Raw genomic sequence first — 24,263 nt, 5'->3', positions numbered from 1 at the left:
CAAAAGACTACCATTGCTAATCGTGAAGGATATCAGCTCCCTCCTGTGGCCGAATTGGGTTAGAGCCATGTGTTGTTTACAATTCATCCTGGTACCACAGTGAATGCTGGGGGATTGAGTTCAGAAGGAGAAGAGACTCCATTTGCCCTGGCCTGTAATTAACTACATTACCCAGAGAGCAGCAGTGCAACCCCAAGATGCTTTGCCTTCTGCACCGCCTGCTGGGGACGGTAATTTAAGGGAGAGGACGTGTTTGGTGCGCTCTCTCGGGACCGCCTCTTTAACCCAGGAGGACACTGTCAGTTACCAGGAGGAAACTGCCGTTGCTTCAGTTAGACTGTGCTGTTACCGGTGGCTCCCGAGCGCATGCATGGGAGTGACATCAGCCAATCACAGTGAGGTTTAAAGGAAACCTATGCAGGGAGAAATATAGAAGCTGCAATTGCTGAGCTTCCTCTGACAATGCTACTTGCCTAGTTGCCTGTTTTTAGCCTTTTTTTTTCACAATTCAAATTAGCTTTATTTTTTGTTTAACATAACCTGTTCTCTCAGACTATACAGTTCCTCTGATGTGTTTAGCCTTTTTTCTGAGGCTTTGACCCAGTAGAAGCAGGCAGAGAGTTATGTCCGAGTGAAATCACAACTTCTGATATGCATGTTTGCTTCTGGTCAGTGAGTAAAGCCCCATACACACTATCAGTTTTCTTGCAGGTTTTTCTCTTCAGGTTTACCAAAACCATCTAATATGAGGTCAAACCTCAAGAGTTTCAATTCGCATGCAATTAGGCAGGCCCTTGCACTACATGGTTTTGGTAAACCTGAAGAGAAAAACCTGCAGGAAAACGGATAGTGTGTGTAGCGCTACCCCCGGAGTAGCCGCTAAATGATTTGGGACCGGCCTACTAAGCTACCCTGGCAGTGTCTAAGGGTGCAATTGTGAGAATAGCAACAGTGAGTGGTGGTCCAGACATCCAATAAAGAGTTTTCAATACTTTATTGTCCAGGCCAAACACAGCCAACATCAACATACATTAGGAAGGTCAAGGTTGATGAAGGAAGAAATAGAACCATGCGGTATCAGGCCTGGATATAGAACTGAGCAATACTCTGCTCGGCATTAAACTGAATGCATACACGTCGCCACTCTGCTCGGAGTGGGTAAAGTGCCCCCGAACAGACCTCTATATTAGGCTTGGCAGCCGGAGCATCACTCTGAATAGTACTGGGAGGAACAGGTCTACCACACAGACCTGTCTCTAGGGCCCCCGCCACAGGCCAATTTCAATAGAGAACTTAAGTAAATAAGGACTGAGAATCCTCCCAGTAAACTTCTTTTGCAAATGGTCCCCGGGTGACAGCAAGCATACCTGTCAGTGGTCCGGACACCCGATCCCAAAGTAGGATCCTTTCAATAGGCCTCGGAACCCAGTGGAGCACTGGGGTCCCTTCTCTCCTCAGGAAGAGGTTTGCTGCAAAGTTCAACTCTGGCCAGGTGGGCCACGCCGGCGGGGTCCATGGATGTGCGTACCCTGAAGGTGGGTGCCGCACCTGGAACGGGGACCCCGCGGAAAAGTTTTCGACACATGACCTCTCTCACAGATATACCCTCCCCCAGCATGCCCCGCGAGGGAAAACATCCTCTAATTGGCTGCTGGGAGAAGATCTGTTCTGCCAGAACCCCTCTAGCGCCGGCTGCCGGCCAGGGGTGGCACTGCACTCCCTGACCACAGTCTGACCTAGTGGAACTTCCAGAATGACAGAGATCATCAAATTTAGGGAAACATTGAATGGGAGCAAGGTAACTCTCCCGTTCCCCACTAAACTAAAGCACAGTGCCCATGCTGAAAGCAAGGGGGCGCTACATGTGTATGGGGCTTTACAGTACTGAAGATATTGAATCAGCATTAAAGCCAGGAATCTAGTATTCTCATAAAGTGAGGTTAGTAATGCTAGGCTATATATTTCCTCAGCACAGGTTTTCTTAAAAGATAACTGCTTTAGAGCTTCCCCTACTATTCTGAGATACTGCTAATACTGCCGTCCATTTATTGCTTTCATAGCAGTCTAAGCAGTTGTGCTCAGGGAAAGTAGGTCACAGCACAGGGCATCTGACTGCCCAGAAAAATGCGTAGACTTGCTTTTCTCTACAGTCAGATGTGCTTTGCAGGGTCCAGCTTTCCTTATGCATAACGACTTGTACTTCCCATTGTATTTAATGCAGGCTCTAACCACATACACTATATTAGCAAAAGTATTGGGACGCCTGTCTTTACATGCACATAACCTTTAATGGCGCCCCAGTCTTCGTCCGTAGGGTTCAATATTGAGTTGGCTCTCAGTCTTCGCTCTAAATCATCCCAAAGGTTAGGACTCTGTGCAGGCCAGTTAAGTTCCTTCACCCCAAACTCACTCATCCATGTCTTCATGGACCTTGCTTTGTGCAATGGTGCGAAGTCATGTTGGAACAGGAAGGGGCAGTCCCCAAACTGTTCCCACAAAGTTGGGAGCGTGAAATTGTCCAAAAGTCTTGGTATGTTGACACTTTAAGGCCGCGTACACACGATCAGTCCATCCGATGAGAATGGTCCGTCGGACCGTTTTCATCGGTTCACCGCTGAAGCAGACTGATGGTCTGATGTGCCTACACACCATCAGTTTCCAAAAGCGATCGAGTCCAACGCGGTGACGTAAAACACAACGACGTGCTGAAAAAAATGAAGTTCAATGCTTCCAAGCATGCGTCAACTTGATTCTGAGCATGCCCGGGTTTGGAACTGATGCTTTGGCGTACTAACCATCGGTTTTGACCTATCGGTCAGGCGTCCATCGGTTCGATTTTAAAGCTTGGGACTGAAGGACAACAGACCGATGGGGCGTACACACGGTCAGTTTGGACCGATGAAACTGAACTTCAGTCCGTTTTCATTGGTTTGGACCGACCGTGTGTACGCGGCCTAAGAGTTCCCTTCACTGGAACTATTTCTGTTGTATTAATACAATGATATATGGGATCATGTTGTCTCCGGCTTTGTGCTCTCTGAGTGTAACCCTTGCAAAATATTTAATACAATTGAATATAAATTATTTGCTCAAGGCAATTACTAGAAAGAATGATCAACATAGAACAAGAAAATACCCCATTTCCACACCACTACCACCAAACTAGGTGATGTAGCTGCTATGGGGCCCATCAGCAGGGTGGAGGTAGTAGGGATACCATTTTGCTGTATATTGATACTTCCGGTTACTGCATTTAATAAAAGGGAAATAATATATTTACCTTTCTAAAAACTGCTGCAATTCAATCTGCTCCACTTTTAGGGAGTTCACTAATACACTTTTTCTGTTTGCCTGCTCTTTATTAGGTTTCTTCTCACATAGTTCACCGGAGCTGTGATAAAAAAAAAAAAATGAAAAGTGAGGACAAAAGCAGAGTTAACACCATCATTTAATACATGCCCTAAATGTCATCCAATTAGTACACACTCAAAAGAAAAATATCAGTTCTGGGTGGACCTCCACTTTTAAAGCGGTATTAAACCAAAAAGCAAACAATATACTGCAGCTTACCAATTTTTATATATGATGGCTGCATTCCTTTGCTTTTTTTAGACTTTCTTTCCTTTATTTTCATCTGGTGATCCAGCCAGTCTGTTGTTTTTCAACAGAACAAGCTCTCCCATAAATGTATTTTTTTTTTTTTTCTTTTTTTTTTTGTTTTTTTTTTGTTTTTTCCGCCTCAGAGAACTATCAGGATATTCAATCAATTTGCGTTCATTTCGCAGTCTCCTTAGTTCGCATCATGGTTGGAAAATTTATTTATCTATTCATTTCATTTTCTTCCCCTTTTTTTTTTTTTTTTTTTTTTTTTTTAATTTAAATATATATCAGTTAATATACAAAAGAAGAGAAAGGAAAAAATACTTAAATACATAAATAGATACATTAGTTTCCCCTAGCCGAATGAACCCTCGTCCCACCCTTGAGCCACCCCCAACCCTTATCCCCTCCTACCCACCCTCCCCTATCTCCGGAAATCAGTCTCTTATTGAATCACTCTTTGCCCAATAATCTTCCTACACTATATCAAATCATCATATCATCCTGTCAATATACCTTGGTGCAAGTTTAAAGTTAGCCCAGTCCTGCCATTTTCGTTTAAATCCGCCTTCTCCTTCCTCTCCCATATACCTGAGCTGTTCAGCATAATATATATCATTGATTCTGCAAAACCAGCTCTTCTCTGTCGGGCTCATAGGGTCCTTCCATTGTTTGGGAATCAGACTCTTTGCTGCATCTAGTACGTGAGGAAGTAAAGTTCTCCTGTACTGTTTAGTTGACATTTCTGTCCCATGGAACAAGCAGACCCATGGATCAGGAGGTATTTTAATTCCGGTTATCTCCTCAATTACCAATAATACATTATTCCAGTAAGTTTTAATTTTTGGGCAGGTCCACCATATATGTGACATAGTTCCCACTTCAAGACAGCCCCTCCAGCAGTTTTTGGAGGTGTCGTCTTGATAACGGTGTGCTATGGCCGGAGTTATATACCATCGTGCCAAACACTTAAAATTCATTTCGATCAGTGCACAATTAAATGAGGTCGTATGGGTCCTTTCTAATATTTTCCTGACCTCTATCTCAGATTTACCCGTTCCCAATTCCTCTTCCCATTTATTAATATAAGGAGGGGGGCCGGGGTCTTTCAATCCCATCAATATTTTATAAATTGCGGAAATCGCGCCCCTTCCCCCTGGGGCTAAACACAAACGCTCCAAAGGAAGCAAGTGTCTATCTGATCTCAGGGGGGAGGGGAGGGAATCCACAAAATGCGTCAACTGCAAGTATCGCCACCTGTTCAACTCAAACAAATCTTTTTTTTTACTTAGTTCCTGGTAGGTAAGAATTTTGCCGTCTATTAATATGTCTTTTAATTGTGCATCTGGTTTTTTAATCCAATTACCAAACAGGTCCACTTTCCCTGGTACAAAAAAATTTGTGTCATATAGAGGGATTAGTGGGGAGTTATAGCCCCATCTATGTTTTTTATGTGCCCTATCCCATATAAACGTGGATGCCAATGTGATTTTGTGCATGTGCGGATTTATTTGTCTAAGATGTGGTGGTATCCAAATCTCTTTTCCTAACCGTGACTTATTTGAACAACTTTCTATTCTCACCCACCTTTTCTCTTTGTTATCTCTGACCCAATCGATCACCCGTGCCATGTGTATAGCCCTATAATATGTGTAAATATCCGGTACCCCCAGACCACCATGTTCCTTATCTCTAATTAACACCTCCATACTTATGCGCACCTTTTTGTTCCGCCAAATGAACCTGTTTAGTAACTGTTTTAGTATTTTAAAATAGGCACCCGGTAATGCGATTGGTAACATTTGCATTATATATAGTATCTTAGGGAGTGTAAACATTTTAAAACAATTTATTCTCCCTAGTAGGGATCTTTGTCTCAATGCAATTCTCTTTAAGTCTTTTTTAATATCATTTAATAATGGTATATAATTCTGCAGGTAAATTAAGTCAGGGGATGAAGTAATATTGACTCCCAAATATTTTATCTCGGTATCTTTCCAAATAAATGGGAACTCTTGCTTATATCTCCGTACATCCTGTGCGTTCACGCTAATATTAAGGATTTCTGATTTTAGAGGATTGATTTTAAAATTAGATACGTCTCCATACAATTTGAGGGTTTTTAATAGATTCGGGAGTGTTATAGTTGGATTCGTTATAAATAATAAGATATCGTCGGCGAACGCTGCGAGTTTATGTTCCCCATCATTTGTTTGAATCCCCCTGATGTCGGGGTTATTTCTAATCCTGGCCAACAATGGTTCCAAAGATAAAATAAATAAAAGAGGGGACAAGGGACACCCCTGTCTAGTCCCATTGAACATTTCGAATGACCCTGACAATGTCCCGTTCACCTTGACTCTTGCCGTTGGGTGTTTATACAGAGCGCTTATCCACCCCATCATTTTTGGACCGATCCCGATAAATTCCAATGTGTTCAATAGAAATCCCCAGTCTACCCTGTCGAAAGCCTTTTCGGCATCTATAGACAGGAGTAGACCTGGGGATTTACTATCTTTTATTATCTGTGTCAACAGAAGTGTTCTGATGCTGTTGTCCCTACCTTCCCTCCCGGGGACAAAACCTACTTGGTCAGTATGTACTAAATCTTTCATGATTGTTTTCATTCTCCCTGCTAGGATTTTGGCGAACAATTTTACATCTGCATTTAATAGCGAAATAGGTCTAAAACTAGAACATAGGGAGGGGTCTTTACCTATCTTAGGGATTACTGTTATTGCAGCCTCCAAAGCCTCTTGACGAATATCCCAATTTAAACCGATACCGTTTATATAGGAGCACATCCTGGGGATCAGAATGTCACTGAACTTTTGATAGTATGCAGTTGTTAGCCCATCGGGGCCTGGACTTTTCCCCTTTGGTAACTCCTTTAAATTATTACGGATTTCCATTTCCGTTATAGGTTCTTCTAGAAAACTAATTTTGTCCTCTGGTATTTTATTTAAACATGTGTTACTTAAGAATTTTTTTATATTGACACTTATCCTTTTTGTTTTTTCTGAGGTATCCCCTTGTGATATTGAATACAACTTCCCATAGTATTCTTGAAATTCTCTTGCTATTTCTGATGTTGTATATACCTTACTCCCTTTGCCTGTTTGAATACTTTCTATATAATTACCCTTAAATTTGTTTTGAAACCTTTTTGCTAGGTATTTACCGGACAAGTCCCCCAATTGATAGTTCTCTTTCTTAAGTCTGTAGGATGCCGCTCTATTATCATGTTCAATGAGATCTCTTAATTCCTCTCTTTTTAAGATAATGGTACGCTCCGCTTCCTGCTCTCCTGTTAGTTTATGGGTCTGTTCAAGATCCAAGATAGTTTTGTATAGGTCATCATATTTTTTTTTAGTTTCTTTTTTTTCCGCTGATCCTATTGCGATCAGTATGCCCCTGATATAGGCCTTGTGAGCCTCCCAAACTAATGATTCCGACATGTGTTCGGAACAGTTTGTCTTGAAATACCATTCCAATTCCTGTTTTATCCTTACTACAACCTCTTCGTCCTGTATTAAATCCTCGTTAAGTCTCCATTTGGTGTTACTTTTAGGGGTTCCCTCGTTTTTTAAGTTGATTGAAACTGGCGCATGATCCGACAGGGTCGTTATCCCAATTCCCGAGCTTGTCACTACATCCAGTGAGCTATGATCCACTAAAAAAAAATCGATCCTAGAGTACGTCCCGTGCACAGCGGAGTAGAATGAATAATCTCGTATTTTCGGATGCTGAATTCTCCAAACGTCTATCAATTGGAGTTGGTGTAATTTTTTTTTAAGTAATTTTCTTTGTACATCTCCAGTCCGCTGTGCACGGGGCGTAGAATCGAGGTCCGGATCCAAGCAGAGATTCATATCACCCGCCACAACTACCTTACCTATCCTAAAGTCCATAAACATCCCAATGACCCCCCTAAGAAATCTCATGGAGTTCTTATTTGGGCAGTAAATGTTTGCAATAGAATAGTCTACTTCGTTTATTTTTCCACTAAGTAGGAGATACCGCCCCTCGGGATCTACTTTTCTCTCTGCCAGGACAAATCTAACTTCCTTAGCAAACCCTATGGCAACCCCCTTTGCCAGTTTAGTCGGTGAGTCTGCGTAGTACCATAGTGGATATTCCGGTGAACTTATTTTAAGATTTGACTCCTGCGAGATATGTGTCTCTTGTATGAGCACTATGTCTGCTTTAAGATGTTTAATTTCTCTTAAAATATTACCCCTTTTTAACGGGGAATTTAATCCCCTTACATTATATGAGAGTATTTTTAAGGTTCCCATAGTTCTACCAGATAATCCCTCGCCCCCGGACCACTCCCGTTACATTGTTATTATTATATTCAGTTGTTATGGATTGAGTCATGTCACTCGTCATCTTACATGGATAGGATTTCCAATAGGCATCAGAGCAGAGCCACAACAGGCAGCTTATTTCTAATACTGCAAACCGGAGATACTCCCCCCCAAACCCTCTCCCGCACCCCCCCACCTCCCCCCATATACTCTGTGCTATGACCCCTATATTCACCCTAACCCTCCCCCCCTCCCTCCCTTCCCCCACCAATAGGGGCATTACGGCCTAAAATAGGCACCTGGATCCGTGGCCAACCTACACCACCCGGCCCACGGTTCTCGCCCCAGAGGTTGAGCTCTGTAGGAGTGACTACATCCGGAACTGCCCCCGCCCCCCCCCCCCAACCGGGGGCTGGGGGCGGGTGAGTAGCCCCAGGACCCCCGAACCCCCCAGGCCCACACCAGCCGGCCCCCCCCATCCCCCCTAACCCCCCCCGGCCCCCCCCACCACCTCCCCTTTTAATTCATCTTATGTGGATTTTTTCCTCATTATTTTCCTCTTTTATTCCCTGGGATGAGGTTCCATGTCTGATGACCCGGTATAGGTGATATCTTCTCTTGTGGTTCATTCCATCCAGGTATCTCTATCAATGGAATGTCTAGTCTCTTACAGAACTTAGTCATCTCTTCAGGAAACCTTAAGGTCGCGGACCTGCCCTCCTTCTTCCCGATTAAACACGCTGGGTAACCCCAGGAATATTGGATACCATGTGCTTTTAAATGTTCGAGTAACGGTTTTAATAATCTCCTTCTAGAGAGGGTCTCGGTGGCGAGGTCCGGAAAAATCTGTAGTTCAGTCTCATTGAATGTAACCGGTCTGATGGTTTTAAGACGCTGCCATATCTGTTCTTTATCTTGGAAATTATGAAATCTTGCGATCACGTCTCTGGGGATTCCGGCTGCCAATTCAGCCGGTTTTCTAATCCGATGAAATCTTTCAAATTTGATTTTTTCCGTTTCCGTTTTACACAAAATGGGGCCGAATAATTTATCGAGTTTTACTTGGAGGTCTTCTCCTTCCAGGTCTGGTAGACCCCGGATCCTCAAATTCTTCCTCCGGTTCCGATTTTCTTGATCTTCCATACGATACCTCAAATTCCTTTGTTCTATTTGTAGTTCCTTCATTTGCATTTTTAACTCTGACACCTCAGCAGCTTGGCTATCCAGTTTTCCTTCGGTTTCTTCCACTCTTCTCAATAAGTGACTCATATCTTCGTGTACAATCGTTATTTCATTTTTTAACGAGAGCTCCATTCGTGAGATTGATAATTCTAGTCGCGAAAACATCTCTAATAGCTCTGTTTTTGATGGGGGTAGATCTTTATGGGTGGTACCGAGTGGTCCTGCAACATCCTCCTCAGACTCTCTGATTGTCACTGTTTCTGAGTACCTTCTCTGTCCATTTTTTTGTTGGCCCAATGATGATCTGCTTTTGGCCCCAGATGTTTCGCTAAGGCAGTCTTTGGACGTGTCTTGTGTCATGTATTTTTTTATGGTGCCAGGGCTGGCACTTATTTTGGGGTCCTTAGCCGCCGCACCTCTTACTGGGCGGCCTCTCATTTCCTATATTCAGTTGATGAACCTCTGAAGGTAGAAAGGAGTCCTTTTTTTTTTTTTTTTCTTAAATTTTTCTCTTTCTCCCTTATCTCACTTCTCCTGCTCAGTCGTCTCCCATCCTTTGGTATTTAAAGTGTAGTGGGAGCCTGCGGACTGTGGGGGCAATGTGAGCTGGTAGGTGAGCTTGAGCTTAAGCTGGGGGGTGGTAAGAGGCAGGGGAAGAAAGCTACGTCTCCCCGCTCACTGTTCTGGCACACAATTCCCCACACACCCCACGCCCCTTGTGATCCCTTAAAGTGGCAGTCCACTATCACTATCCACTTCGGTTTCTGCTTCAGTTTCAGCCTCGTTCACTAAAGTGCCCTGTAGTGCGCTGTCCCCTGATACGCTGATCAACACTCCATCGCTTATAATTGTAATCCTTTAAGATGATTTATAGTTACTTACAGTTACTTATGGTTACTTATAGTTGCATACAGTTGCATACAGTTGCTGTATAATTAGTATAATTAGCTTATGATTAGCTGATAGTTAGTATCTATATTAGCATTTAGTTAGTGACAGTCTTCAAACGGCCAACCACTTCAACACTTATCATTGCTTGCTGGAGTACAATTTTATAGTTAACAGATGGTTGGCGTTTTTTAGATAGCACCAGATAGCATCAGATAGCACTAGACAGCCCCAAATAGCATAAGACAACACTGGGCCAGCTGGGCCAACAACAGTCTTCCATCAATCCTCCTCCACCAGCAATCCGCTGCCGCTGTAGCCACATTCACTGTGATGCCTTTGTATATGCCCTGTATGCCTTTGTATGCTTTTGTATAATTAGCTGAAGGCAATTGACATCCGAGTAGCATGTAGGTTTTATCACTGACAATGAATGCAATACTGAAAATGGAAACCAGCAATAAAAATGACAATCACTGTCTCTCTGTTAGTCCAGCAATCAGCAGTCTATCAGCATTCTATCAAAAAATCCATCAACAATCAGTGGTCAGCTGCTGCCCCTCTCACTGAGGTACTCTGCATGCTGAACCGCGCTGAGCCGCGCCGACACACTGATACACTGGGGGGCTCTCACCGCCTGATACAGACGGAACAGACTGCAGTTTCTCACTGCTCCTCAGCTCCCCAGACCGCACAGCGCGCCCAGCACACGCCCAGCACACCCAGCACACAGAGCCCAAGCCCCTCGGCTCCCCCTGCACCTGCGAGCGTCGGGGCTCGCTAACTCACGTCTCCAGGGGATCTCCAGGGATCTTCACGACCGCTCTCCACAGCGCTAGATACCGAGGCAGCACAACAGCGCAACAGGACGAGAGGTAGGGGGAGCGGGGGGGGGGAGAAGCACGGCGGGGGGGAAGGGAAGGGACGCAGCCTAGTGCGCGCCCGAGAGATCCATGGAGCCCACGGAGCTCCTCAAAGCCAGCAGCGTGCTAGCAGCGTGTTCCGACGAACACCCACATCAGGCCCCTCCCTCCTCCCATAAATGTATATGTTAAAGCGCTCCTCACAAATTTACTTGCCAGGAGTAGTTATACTGGTTGATTGATAGAGATCCTTGGCCTTATTGCACTTTTCTCTTCTACCACTTGGTGGGCACGCATTTGGTGGTACTAGATATGAAAAGGGCAACCCAAGGTCAGGTTGTGGGTATATGGGGTATCTCAGCCAATGGGCAGGGGTTTTCTTGAATCCCGGGGCCTGCTAGGAGAACCTATATATTTGGGTGGAGTCAGGTGATCTGTGTTCTGTGCCACCTGGACGGCTGTCTGGGTGGGCGTGTGTCGTACGCCCCAGGCTGCTAGGCCAGAGATTGGGCCTATCTCGGAGGCATTCGGCAGCTTCTGAAATCTCCTCTATGTTATCTTATCTGTCCATGTACACAGGGTCATCTATAGTCATTTATAGGCAGTTGAATTTGGAGGCTTTTTTTCTAACGCAAAAAAATGGATTCAGAAGCTGAGTTTAGAGGCATTTCAAGCTGCAAATGCTTCTAAATGCTTCTAAATGCGGTAACTCACGTTTAGCCACATTTTGTTTACAGGCGTTTTTCATTTTTGCCCGTGTAGCGCTACCCCCGAAGGAGCCGCTGATTGATTTGGGATCGGCCTATTTAAGTTACCCTGGCGTGGTCTAGGGGTATATTTGCAGAGACAAACAGTGAGCGGAGGTCCAGACAGGGAATAAAGGTTTTTTCCAATGCTTTATTTTCCAGGCCAACATCAATTGGGAAGGACAAAGTTGATGAATAGAGAGAGAGGAAGAACCTTGCCGTATCAGGCCTGGATATTAAATAGAGCAGTCAGTACTGCTCTGCGTAGTACCAATTTGTAACTCGTCGCCACTCCAACTGAGTGGGTAAAGTGCCCCCGGACAGACCCCTCTTTACAGGCCTGGCAGCCGAGACGTCACTTAGGATTTCTGGGAGGAACAGGCCACTCTCACAGGCCCGGCTCGCGCCTCTGCCACATGCCAATTACAATAACTGAGCTAGATAGATAAATGGAGCGAATCCTCCCAGTAGATTTCTGCATTGGTCACCAGAGGACAGCAAACATACCTGTCAGTACTCTGGTCACCGGATCCCCAATTGGTTTGTTGAGGCTCTGTTGGATGACCTGCCTCCGGGTCCCCCTCAAACCGACTTTCCAATCGAACGGCACCCTGGGATCCTTTCAGTAGAATCGGGAACCCAGCAAGTCGCTGGGGTCCCCTGGTACCTCCGGGTGAGGCCCCAAGTAGTCTGCAATCATGACCAGGTGGGCCACGCCGGCAGGGTCCATGGATGCGCGCACCCTGAAGGTGGATGCCGCACCTGGAACGGGGACCCCGCAAAGATTTTAGAACACATGACACCTGTCACAGATATACTCCTCTCCAGCACGCCCCGTGAGGTAAAAACTCCTCTGATTGGCTGCTGGAGAAACTTACTCTGCCAGAACCCCTCTGGCGCCAACTGCTGGCCAGGGATGATATTGCATCCCTGGACCACAGACTGACCCAGTGGACATTTCTGGAATGACAGAAGTCCCAAAATTTAACCAAATAGTGAATGGGAGCAAGGTAACTCTCCCATTCCCCACTAACTTTAGCGTAGTGCCCATACTGAAAGTAAGGGGGCGCTACACCTATTTTTAAGAAAAGCTTCTAAACTCACATTTAGCCGCGTTTTGTTTACAGGCGTTTTTTATTTTTTGGCTATTTAAAATAAAAAAAAAGATTCTAAACGCAAACGTGGCAAAACACAGATAAACGCGGCATGTAAATGCAGCAAAATGGACCTTTTAAATGTGGGTTTCTATCTGTCAAGTTAAATCGTTCAGGAGAGGTTGTAAAAATGTCCCGTGTACATGAAGCCTAAAGCACACACCTGCAGCTGTGCATCCAGAGTGGCTCGCTGGTGTGCACAAGCCCTAAAATATGATTAAAAAATTGGTTATATCGTCCTCATACACAGGGACAGACTGACAACTCATGGGGCCCCTGGGCAATAGGAGATTATGTGGCCCCCGGGAAATAGGAGATTATGGGGCCCCCAGGCAATATGATATTATGGGGCTCCCGGGAAATAGGAGACTATGGGGCCCCCAGGCAATAGATTTTGGGGCCACACAGTATACACACACACATACAGTATACACACACAGACAACTATATACACACACAGTATACACACACGGAATACACATATTGAAAAGGTACTGCAGCTATAATCTTTTTTTTTTTTTTTTAAAACATAAATTTTTATATACTGTCCCTGTGGTTTTACTGAGGCTGTCAACCCTGATGGGGCCCCCTAGTGGCATGGGGCCCCCGGGCAGTGCCCGAGTGCCCAAATGGTCAGTCCGCCCCTGCTCATACATCATTTTAAAAGCATATCAATCACCAAATATACAATAAGGTCCTGCGTTGAAGAGCAAATGCAGTTTGCATTCTACCTGAACTTGATCTTCTTCAAAGCCACATCAACCTGCTTCAAACTGCTCTTGCTTTCCCATTGGGTTGTGCAGGGACAGAAGCAAGCTCTGATATGAACAAAAGCCCACCAACACAAACCCTAATTATAAGGATAGGAAGAGTTCAACACGTTCATACCTAGCTGCACCAACGCATAGGTGCATATTGGGTAGGTCTTGTCCCACGATGACACAGGCTCTGCTCTGGTCCCAATCCCCATTCTTCAGAACCTTCAGTCTCACCGGGGTGAGCCTGTCTGGGTGGCTGAAGGCAGGTCTCTGCAGAGGTGGGCTGTCTACCATAAGTGATCCTTGAATGGGCCAATCGAATTCCTAACAAACATTAAAAGAGAAAGTTTTATGTGCAAATATTCTTACGCCGAGCAGATGAAATAGTTATGTGTTGCATTTTCGTACAAAATTTCTAGTTTTGTTTATATTAGTCAAGACCAAAAAACTACTACTACAGCTACATGAAAAACCCCACCTACCACAGGAAATTCCCCTACTTACTGGCAACCTGACACTTAAACTGGATGGAACATTGATTGGGTTGATATGGTTTTTCATACTAATGAGTTCCATTTAGCAGATGCCCATACCTGCAGTTTACACAGATATAATTTACAATGAATATTACATTTATGTATATGAAGAAAATATGAAATAAAAAAGGTAAAAAATTATAAACAAAGCGCAAGGATAGAAATTCTCTGCCATGTACATAGTCATTACGAATACATAATAATAATCAGAATGTAACTACCGGTACCTTTCTCAGACTTCCTCAAAGGAAATCTGTGGATAAGCTATGAGCTCTAATTTATTTATATAATTGTTCAAGCAGTAAATAAACTTGAAAACAAGCCCTCTCTAACCTTGGTAACTGCAGGCATTCTGGAAGAATTCATCCTACAATTTCAGAGCAGAAGCACCAAAAACCTTGAAGTGGTTCTCTCAGCAGCTCAGATTCCCCTTCTCAGAATGCTTAGTCACTGCTGGGAGGTGGAAACTGGGTGAGCTGAGCTGATTTAAAGTGATTGTAAAGCTTCAATTATTAAAAACAATAACAAACATATCATGCAGTTTGTTTTGCTCAGAGTGGCCCCGAACTTCTGGGGTCCCTCGGCGGCTCTCGTGGCTCCTCCCCGCATCAGATAACCCACTAGGAGAAGTGCTCTCCTGGGGGGGGTCACCCTGCGAGCATCCATAGCCACCAAATGTATGACTCAGTCCTGCCCCCCTGTGCCCGCGTCATTGGATTTGATTGATAGCAACAGGAGCCAATGGCTGCGCTGCTATCAACCTATCAAATCAAGTGTAGAGAACCCCCGGGCAGAGAGACAGCGCGTCCTCGCAATGGGAAATTCCAGGGCTCAGGTAAGTAAAACAGGGGGGTGGGGGGCCGGTCACTGCCAGGTGTTTAAGGTGAAAAAACACGAGGGTTTACAACCCCTTTAAAGGCTAGATTAAGGCTTACCTGTAGGTGCTTGAAATATCTCCCAGACCTGCACGGTCTAGGAGATATGTGCAAATCGCCATACGGCGATTTGTTCTGCGCATGCGCCAGACTTGGAGAGGGCACGCTGTGCCGTTTCTAACTCGGGTCATGCTGTGAGTGGAGGCTCCCGTGACGTCACGCGACTCCGGCCACTCACAGAGCTGGAGTTCGCGCCCCCAGAAGGAAGAGGGGTGAACAATGGCCACTCGCTACTAGCGAGAAAGACAGGGACATTGCGGGCTTCTCCTGCAGGTAAGTGTCACATAATGGGCTACTATGCAATGTGTAGTAGCCCATTATGCTTTACCTTAGCAGGGAAACAAAGAGGAAGTAACACCCATCAGGGTTTACTTCTTCTTTAAGCCAACCATAGCAATAATCACTATGTTCTCTCAGCAGGGACAGCTCCCTGAGCCCCCTACCGGGAGTACACAAAATCTCTGCGAGAGGGATTCCCCTATTAACACTGGCTGTGTTTATGAGGGAATCTAGTTATTTTCTTTCATTTGCAGGAAAGAAAATCGCATTGTCTATGGCCTCCCTTAGAGAAGTTCTTCAGTACTTCTGCTGTGAACTTTAAGAGTGAATTGTTCTACATTGCCTGCAGGTACAGAGGTAAGTGAGAGCTTGTCATTTACTGCCTGTATGTAAATATTTGACTGTCCATAGCTTGGTTACAGATTAAATGTAACCGTTAAAATCATGCCAACTCCAAGATGAGTCATTAACAGAAAAAGTCTCCATTAAAGCACACATGTTATTTTAAATTAAAGCCTCAAATGTATTTGCCTTCACGTGTTACATCCAAATGTAAAACATTATATTTATTAATACCTCATTAATCTCTCCATTTGGCAGAACTGGCCACAAATAGGTTAGTTTGTTCCACAAAGGGTTTTTCACTTTCGACAATTTCCATTGGCCGGGTTTGGATAAGCCTTCATGTTTTATTGCCCATCTGCAGAGAAAAAACATATTTTTTGGAACCCCAGAGATACAAGACATCTGCAGAGAAAAACAATGTTTATTGGAACCCCAGAGATACAAGACATCGGCAGAACTCCCTCAGATCACAGCCAAAAGTGCTATTTTGAGGAAGCAGCTAGCCCAGTAATGCCAACACTAGGTTGCATTAGTTATGGCTCCAGTTACATTTTCCTGCATGTTATTTTATATTAAACTTCCAGGCTTTGAAATCAGCTTTGCTTTCAGTTACTGACAGGCATTCAAATCATTTCCTAAAGTACTCCGATTTCATTTGATGCTTATTATTGGTCAGACAGTGACTTAGTTATTTAGCCATAGAGAGCCAGGCAGCTGGCATTTTTACAGGGAGGCCATCGATGACATTGTCTACATGTCCCATGGACAAGATTCCTTTAAAATGAACACGTGAAACACAAATACAGTAAAACCTTGCTTTGCAAGTATAATTCGTTCCAGAAACATGCTTGTAATCCAAAGCACTTGTATATCAAAGCAATTTTTTACAGGGTATAAAAGAAGAGAGGCACCTCTAAGTGAAGCAATAAGTTGCTAAATGTTGTACCTTCATTAAATGTAACCATATTGCTACACTTAGAGGCTCCTCTCTTCTTTTTTATACTGAGTTGTGACATGACGCTACTCTTATATCAAGACATCGCTTGTATAGCAAAACGCTCTCAAACCAAGTAACTCTCAAACCAAGGTTTTACTGTAAAGATAATGCCCAATAATTTTTCATGTACTAAGATGCATTCTGCTAAATGAACACTAGATGGAGACAACATATCATGCACGTCAAGTCCACAGTCATCGACTATAATATTAGGTCTATGGAAAGCAGTAGGTTCTCTGGAACTAGATTTGAAGTTGATAATCTTCAGCTTTAACCATGCAGCAGATTCTTCAAAATTCATTATGCTTAGCGCATATCACTGGTGGTAGGCAGAGGTTTTATCTGAGCAGTTTTGTATGTAAACTTACATAACTGCCCAACACACATTCTGTGAATTTTTCTTCAGTTACTACTCCTATAAGACTCTGTTTCCACTATTGCAACCCCAAAGTCACGCGATTTACAATGCAACTTTGCAATGCGATTTTTGATGCAATGTCATACAACCAGTGAAAACGATGTGAGAACAAGTCACACCGAAGTCGGAACAAAGTAGTGCAAGAACCTTTTTTGGAGTCGCTGTGACTTGAGTCACGCCAATTAGAACGGGGACCATTGAAATACATGGGTTTTGACTTCACATGTTTCAAGTCGCACAACAACGCGCAGTAGTGGAAACAGAACCTAAATGTAGAAACTGGATACAATTGTAAGATCAGTACACACATTTTGCAGTTTGAATGTTAGTCATATCAACGTTCCAAATGTTCAGATCAGCATCACACAAGTCACTAGTATACCCCCGCCCATCCCTACACACTTACCTGCCTTCTTTCATGATCCAGCGCTGTCCTGGACAGTGCCGCTTCCCCCATAGACTCCTGGTGCTGTCAATTAAATTCCTATGAGAAGTGAAAGGGGGCAGGGCTTACCAGCGCTGTGTGCAGGCCCGGACTGGCCATAGGGCATACCGGGCATATGCCCGGTGGGCCGCGGCGGCCCGCAGGCCGCATGTCACTTCTCCCCCCAAAGCCAACCAGCTGCGGTTATTCAGATGGCCGGTGCTCACCAGGGGGCCAGCCATCTGAATAGTGGGAAGCGGCGACAATACATAGATTCATGCAATGCATGAATCTGTGTATTGTTTTTCAGTGGCGGTGCAGGAGCGAGAGGGGGTGGCGCTCCTGCGCCATCTATGGACGCACCGCTAATGTACAGACATAATGGCCAATAGGTCACACAAATCTTTATACTGATATCAGGCAGGATGGATGTTCTCTCCTCTATATTTTATTTAATTTCAGGTACTTATATAGCACTGTCAATTTATGCAGTGCTTTTTTTTTTTAACTTCATTTTTTTATTAAAGTTTTTTCAAACATTACAACCAGTCAGCATGAAAGATTGCTAACTCACATTTTATACATACACACTGGAGCCAATTAGACAGGGGACAATTAACCTACCAGCATGTCTTTGGAGTGTGGAAGGAAATCGGAATACCCAGAGGAAACATACAAACTTTGTGCAGGTAGTGCAGTGGGTGGGATTTGAACAGGCGACCCTAGTGCTGCAAGGGGGGGGGGGGGTTTCCAACCACTTAGCCACTGTGCTGCAGTATATGCAGTAGTAATCACCACAAGCCCTATAATATGATGTCAGATGCAAAGAAGGAACAGAAGAAGCCACATAGTGTAGTAATTCTCACTCCATTTTTATTAAAATAAAGAGTTTATACTCACAAATGTGAAAAATATACATATAGTTCGCTCACACAACACTGCTCGTCTGAGCCAGCATGATGACATCACAGCTTAGCTCCATACTTACGCGGTTCGCCCTACAGAACGTCTTCTGAGGGATGTTTTAGTAGTATATAATGTACTAGCTGTAAACTGTCTTTATGTAACTTATTATACAGTAGTGTTTATTTTAAAACATGTAGTGGCTGTTTTGCCCAATCTCAAATAATGAAGGAATGCTTTCCAAGCTTGCGGAACAGTGTAGAAAACTTTCATCAGTGCAATAGATAAATCATATCTAAATGCAATTTAATATATATTGCAGCTTACAGTACTCAGATGTAATGGCTGCAATCGTTTTCTTCTTTCAGACTTTTTTCCTTTATTTTGACATGGTGATCCTGGCAGACACACTTCCTGTTCTTACTGTACTGTACTCATGCAGGAGCAGCATTGTCACCCTAGACTTCTCACCTGATTTTTACGACAAACACCTCCCCTTCTCTTCATATGCATAGCAAAGGAAACTTAGGGAGGTTGTGTTCTGTAGTTCAAGGAAGAAAACTGTGAACGCTAATAACATTGTTTGGTATTCGGGAAGTAACTAGGACAAGGACAAAGTTACAAGAAATCTTTCTACACTTGGCCTGAAAAAAGAAAACCATCTGAAGACTAGTAAACTGAAATATACACTTTAATAACTTATGAAGACTGACAACACTACTTTAGAGCAAAACTCCAGTCAACAATAACAAAAAATTTAATAAAATGAAGAGCCCATTAAAAGATAAAACAACAAGACAAGCTTTTGTTGTATAATTCACCTTCAATCCAGAGATTTCCCCCGTAGTATATTTTCTGTGACGCTTGATGTCCTCAGTCTAATGGCCAGTATAATTTAACCTACTTCTACTAAACCCTGATCATTCTCAAACCACTCCAGCCTGTGACTGAACAGTGAACAGAGAAGCAGCACAGTGATGAGTTCACCTCTCTGTCACTGTGCTTCTTCTATCTTCCTCCTATGACTGGACAGAGAAAAGAGAAGCAGCACATTGATGAGTTCACCTCTCTGTCACTGTGCTTCTCCTACTATCTTCCTCCTATGACTGGACAGAGAAAGGAGAAGCAGCACAGTGATGAGTTCACCTCTCTGTCACTGTGCTTCTCCTTCTATCTTCCTCCTATGACTGAACAGAGAAAGGAGAAGCAGCACAGTGATGAGTTCACCTCTCTGTCACTGTGCTTCTCCTTCTATCTTCCTCCTATGACTGGACAGTGAAAGGAAAAGCAGCACAGTGATAGACTTATCTCTCGGTCACTCTCCTCTCTTTGTCTTGTAACTGGACAGGTAACGGAGAAGCAGCACAGTGATGAGCACAGAGGTCACGCTGCTCTCTATTTCTATCAGAATGCTCCTTGTCAGCGCATCAACTTATTGGCTGCCTCTGCTACTCACTCCAGCCATGCTGTAAAGAGACTGCAGTTGGCTGTTATCTTGTCAAATTCAGGTACTTACACTACTCAGATTTAAAAAATACAATGAATGTATTAAATAATTACAGTGCTGCAATAATTTGCGTATTTTATATCTTCCTAGATTTCAGCTTTAAGTGCCATGGATACTGAATGGACACCTAAATCATTCAAGATAAGATATAGGTTTATGCAAAATTCCTTCGTCGCAGCATCACTTTTTTCACTTTCAGATAAGCTCATATGTCTTTAATGCATTGTGTTTCTTTCATATGTTATATATTAATGTAGCTGTTGGGATTAGCCTTATGATTAAAATATGTCCCACTTCCCCATCTCAGAGGCCAGGAAGACTTAGCGACTCTCTGAGCGACTCTCTGAGCAGATTTGCCGTTACCACCTTCCTCGTGACCCTCTTGTTGCTGACTACCAGGGTGCCAAACAGAAGCCTGAGCTTTGCTGTGGGCCTTCGACACCCAGTTCTGCCTCCGATTTTAGAATTTGCAATTCTTTTGCATGCAGTGTGCTGCAAATGAAAAAATTTGTATTAATGAAGTTTTCCTTCCAAGCGTCAAATCCATTATATGACAGCCAAACAGCAAAGAGAGCAAGAGCAAGGAGATCAAACAAATTGTGAGAGATAATGAGATTCAAATCCCATGCAAATTAATGTTTCTAATAACATATTCTCTCTTATTTATTTAAAGACTTGCATTTAGGTCATGGGACCCGAAACAGATTCACATCACAAGCTTATTGCTGCGCCGTCTCACCAAGTCTGGAGGGGGGCTGCGGAGATACTCTAGATTATATGTTCATTGAATTTTTTATATCTTATAAATATTTGCTAAGTCACAGTATGTACTTTATCGATGGCTGTAATTAAAATTGACGTTGAGAAGAAAGTTTTTTTTTTTTCTCTATTTATAGTGCCATTGATATAAAAAGAGGAGAATTTAGTAAGAGTCATCTAATAAACACGACGGGAAAAAATGTAAGAGGAAGAAAAAGTGGCCATGTTACTTAAAGCATCCAGACAGATGATTGCCACTATTTTACAATGTCAACTAGTAAACAATTAGCTGAAATCAGAATACTGTATATACTCGAGTATAAGCAGAGTTTTTCAGCTGGACCCTAAACTTAGCACACATGTAGCCCCACCTTTCCTCTACAAGTGTGCAAAGTTTGTTGTCCGGGGGACCTACGGCCGGAGAGCACCGATTTTTCAAAGCCGGGCACCCCTTCCATAGACTCCCATGTTAAACGGTAATTTCTCTGGTAAATTTGGGGACCCGGTACTGGCCGGTCGTGTGATCCCCAAACTAGGCACACATGTAGCCCTATTTCTCCTCTACAGGTGTCCAACGTTTGTTGTCTGGGGGACCTACGGCCGGGGAGTACTGATTTTTCAAAGCTGGGCACCCCTTACATAGACTCCCATGTTAAACGTCAGTCTAGTCATGGGCATAGTGAGGCATGGGCACAGTAATGCATGGACACAGTGAAAAATGGGCACAGTGAGGCATGCACATGGACACAGTGATGCAAAGTGAGGCACAGTGAGGCATGCAGATGGACACCCTAGGCTTATACTTGAGTCAATACATTTTCCAATTTTTTTGTGGTAAAATTCGGTGCCTCGGCTTATATTCTGGTCGGCTTATATTCGGGTCGGCTTATACTCGAGTATATACGGTACTTGTTAATCCTTTTAGAGACGTTCATTTTACAAGGCAGAAATATTCAGTTGGCACCTTTAAGGTTCACCTTTCAGAATAGACCCCAGTGACCTCTTGTACTGTAGACAGCTGTGTTATAGGAATTTATCTGCCCTTTTGGACTCTTCCCCCAATGACTATAGTGGTTTATGAGCTTTATACCTACCAACAAGGTGAAGTTTAGCCTTTTTTTTCTTCTTCTTCTATTTTTATAGTTAAAAACACAAGAAATATTGCATAAAATTTTACATATGCAGCCAATAGGTGGAGAGCTTGAATCCTTTTACATGTTATTAAGTTTCACTTTATGTCCTCTGCTGAAAAAGCCTGCTGTTTACTGTGCTCAAAAGCTGAAGCTGACACTTAGACACATTACTAAATGAATCACAGCATGACTCCTCTCTCTCACACACTTTTCCTTGGTGATTTGAATCAGAGACAGTGTCCTAAAGGGAACAGACTCTGCTATTATGTATTTTTTTAACCACGTCCTTACCGGCCTATTCTGGCACTTCTCTCCTTCATGTAAAAATCTAATTTTTTTGCTAGAAAATTACTCAGAACCCCCAAAATTATGTATATTTTTTTAGCAGACACCCTAGGGAATAAAGTGGCATTCATTGCAACTTTTTATCTCGCACGGTATTTGCGCAATCATTTTTCAAACGCCTTTTTTTGGAAAAAAAAAAACGGTTTCATGAATTAAAAAATAACAAAACAATAAAGTTAGCCCAATTTATTTGTATAATGTGAAACATTATTTTATGCTGAGTAAATAGATACCTAAATTGTCACGCTTTAAAATTGCGCACACTCATGTAATGGCAACAGCCCTTGTAAAAGGAATATATTGTGACAGGTCCTCTTTATGGAGAGATGCGGGGTCAATAAGACCCCACATCTCTCCTCCAGGCTGGAAAGCATGAGATCGGGAAAGAAAATTCACCGATCTCATGCTTTCAGACGCGATTGCGGCTTTGTTTACTTCCGGGTACCCGGGCGTGACAATATAAAGTCACACCCAGGCCTCCGACGGTCATAGAGAAATCTCTATCCTCCTCATCCGGTGCCGGCCGATTCAGAACTGCCGCTGTGATTGTTCTTATGGTGCGCAGAATCGCCGCCTGAAGTCCATGACGTCATATGACGTCCTACGGTAGGGAAGTGGTTAAAAACAGTGGTCTAGCAACCCTGTATCATTGGGGATACAAAGTGTATTCATTTTTATTTTCTCCTTTACTTTCAAATATTTTATTTCTGGTGATCCTACCAGTAAGGTGCATTCGCTGAAGCTAACTGAGCACAGACTGTGCTCCATAACTGTAAGAAAGGGTATGCCAATAGACAAGATGGCTCCTCTGGATGAACTTCTATGCACAGGCTAATACAGGTTCTCGTTCGTGCTTGCAGAAAGTGGGCACTTGCTAATACAAATGCACATACAGCTGCATATTGTCAGGATCCACTCAGCCACCTGACTGACAGCTGGCTGTGCCTTTTAGGGCGCAAATGACAACAGGAGCTAACTGCAGTTACCCGCTGCCCAGCCTGGCACTCCAGTTAGCACTGGAGGAGCAGAGCAGAGAGTGGTGACTGACAGTCACCGCTCTCAGCTCAGAGCAAAGAAATGGGTGGTCAGCGGGCACCTGATGGCACTTTTTAGCAAACCTATTTAAGTTCCACTTTAAGAACAGAGGCATTAAGAATACTATGTTTCAATTCTCTGGGGCCACTGGGACTCAATGAATGCAATAAAGCCACTCCCATTTAAGAATATGTTTTATTTTTTTAGGCTTTAACATTTATTTGTTCCAAAAAAAAGTATTAAATGGTCAGCTGCTCTCAGCTCATCCTCTCCCTGGGACCCCCCAGCTCTCCAATGTAGTGCAAAGTCCATGCGCCTTCCACAACACAAACCTAAGTCAAGAAATGTGTGATTCAAAATAGAAGTTTTAAGCTATCCAGACAGATGTGCTGATACACCTTTTTTCTATTTGTGATTTGTATAAAGGTAATGAAAAGAAGTTCCGGCCTATTAGAATTGGATAAGGTTTTATGTATTATATATGTTTGTATAGAGTTTTGTAAGTTAGCCATTTTGAGGGAGCTCTGCCTCTCCTAAAGCTGACCCCCAGGCACAAAAACCTTAATTTACATATGTACACTATAATGTCAAAAGGGTGTACTGGTGAACTACAATAATGCCCAAATAGGCCAACATTTTTCTATATTAGAATAAGGTCCCAAATCCAGAAAAAGAGGAGAACTGGAGACATGGACTTGATTTGGAGTGGAGTGTAGCACCCTCTAGTGTGTGCTACTGTAGTGGAGAGTAGGTAGAAGCATATTCTGGCCAGGAATAACCTGAGTCACTGAATTAGGTCAGGCTTACCTGAGGCCAGGGCTGGATTACTCATACTGGCAGCTCTCTAGTGCCTCTCCCTTGTGTCTGGAAGGTTGTAGAACCTTCTAGAAATAGAGGGCAGGAGTTAGGAGAAGCTGCCAATATTTTTTGGGCCTCAGCCAATCCCCAGAGGTGGGCTGGCAGGGGACTGAGACAACCCCATATATAGACATGGGCCACTCCAGTAAGGGGAGTCGGTGGAAGATGGAGAAGCAGTGCTGAGGGAGGCTGTTGGTGGCTCGTGAACGGGGGGATTACTTCAGGCTGGGAGCTCAGAAAAACTGGCCTGGAAGGATCCTAACATAGGAGGCAGTGGAAGGATTCATG

General features: G+C 43.6%; 1 protein-coding gene across 1 annotated transcript in view; it reads right to left on the bottom strand.

Annotated features, from left to right (window-relative positions):
* LOC120917205 (doublecortin domain-containing protein 1-like) overlaps positions 1-16,017 on the bottom strand; it is a 66,266-nt gene extending 50,249 nt beyond the window's left edge. Inside the window, exons 1-3 of the mRNA XM_040328331.1 lie at positions 15,828-16,017; positions 13,632-13,825; positions 3,281-3,391 (exon numbers count right to left, since the gene is read on the bottom strand). Coding sequence (XP_040184265.1) covers positions 3,281-3,391; positions 13,632-13,825; positions 15,828-15,998 — 476 coding nt within the window. The 5' untranslated portion in view covers positions 15,999-16,017. The remainder of the gene's footprint in view (positions 1-3,280; positions 3,392-13,631; positions 13,826-15,827) is intronic.
* Positions 16,018-24,263: the final 8,246 nt, after the last annotated feature.

This window comes from Rana temporaria, chromosome 11 (genome assembly GCF_905171775.1).
Source record: "Rana temporaria chromosome 11, aRanTem1.1, whole genome shotgun sequence".
Classification (NCBI taxonomy): domain Eukaryota; kingdom Metazoa; phylum Chordata; class Amphibia; order Anura; family Ranidae; genus Rana; species Rana temporaria.
Note: the sequence above shows the minus strand (reverse complement) of the source record. Positions and strands in the feature narration are given on the sequence as shown.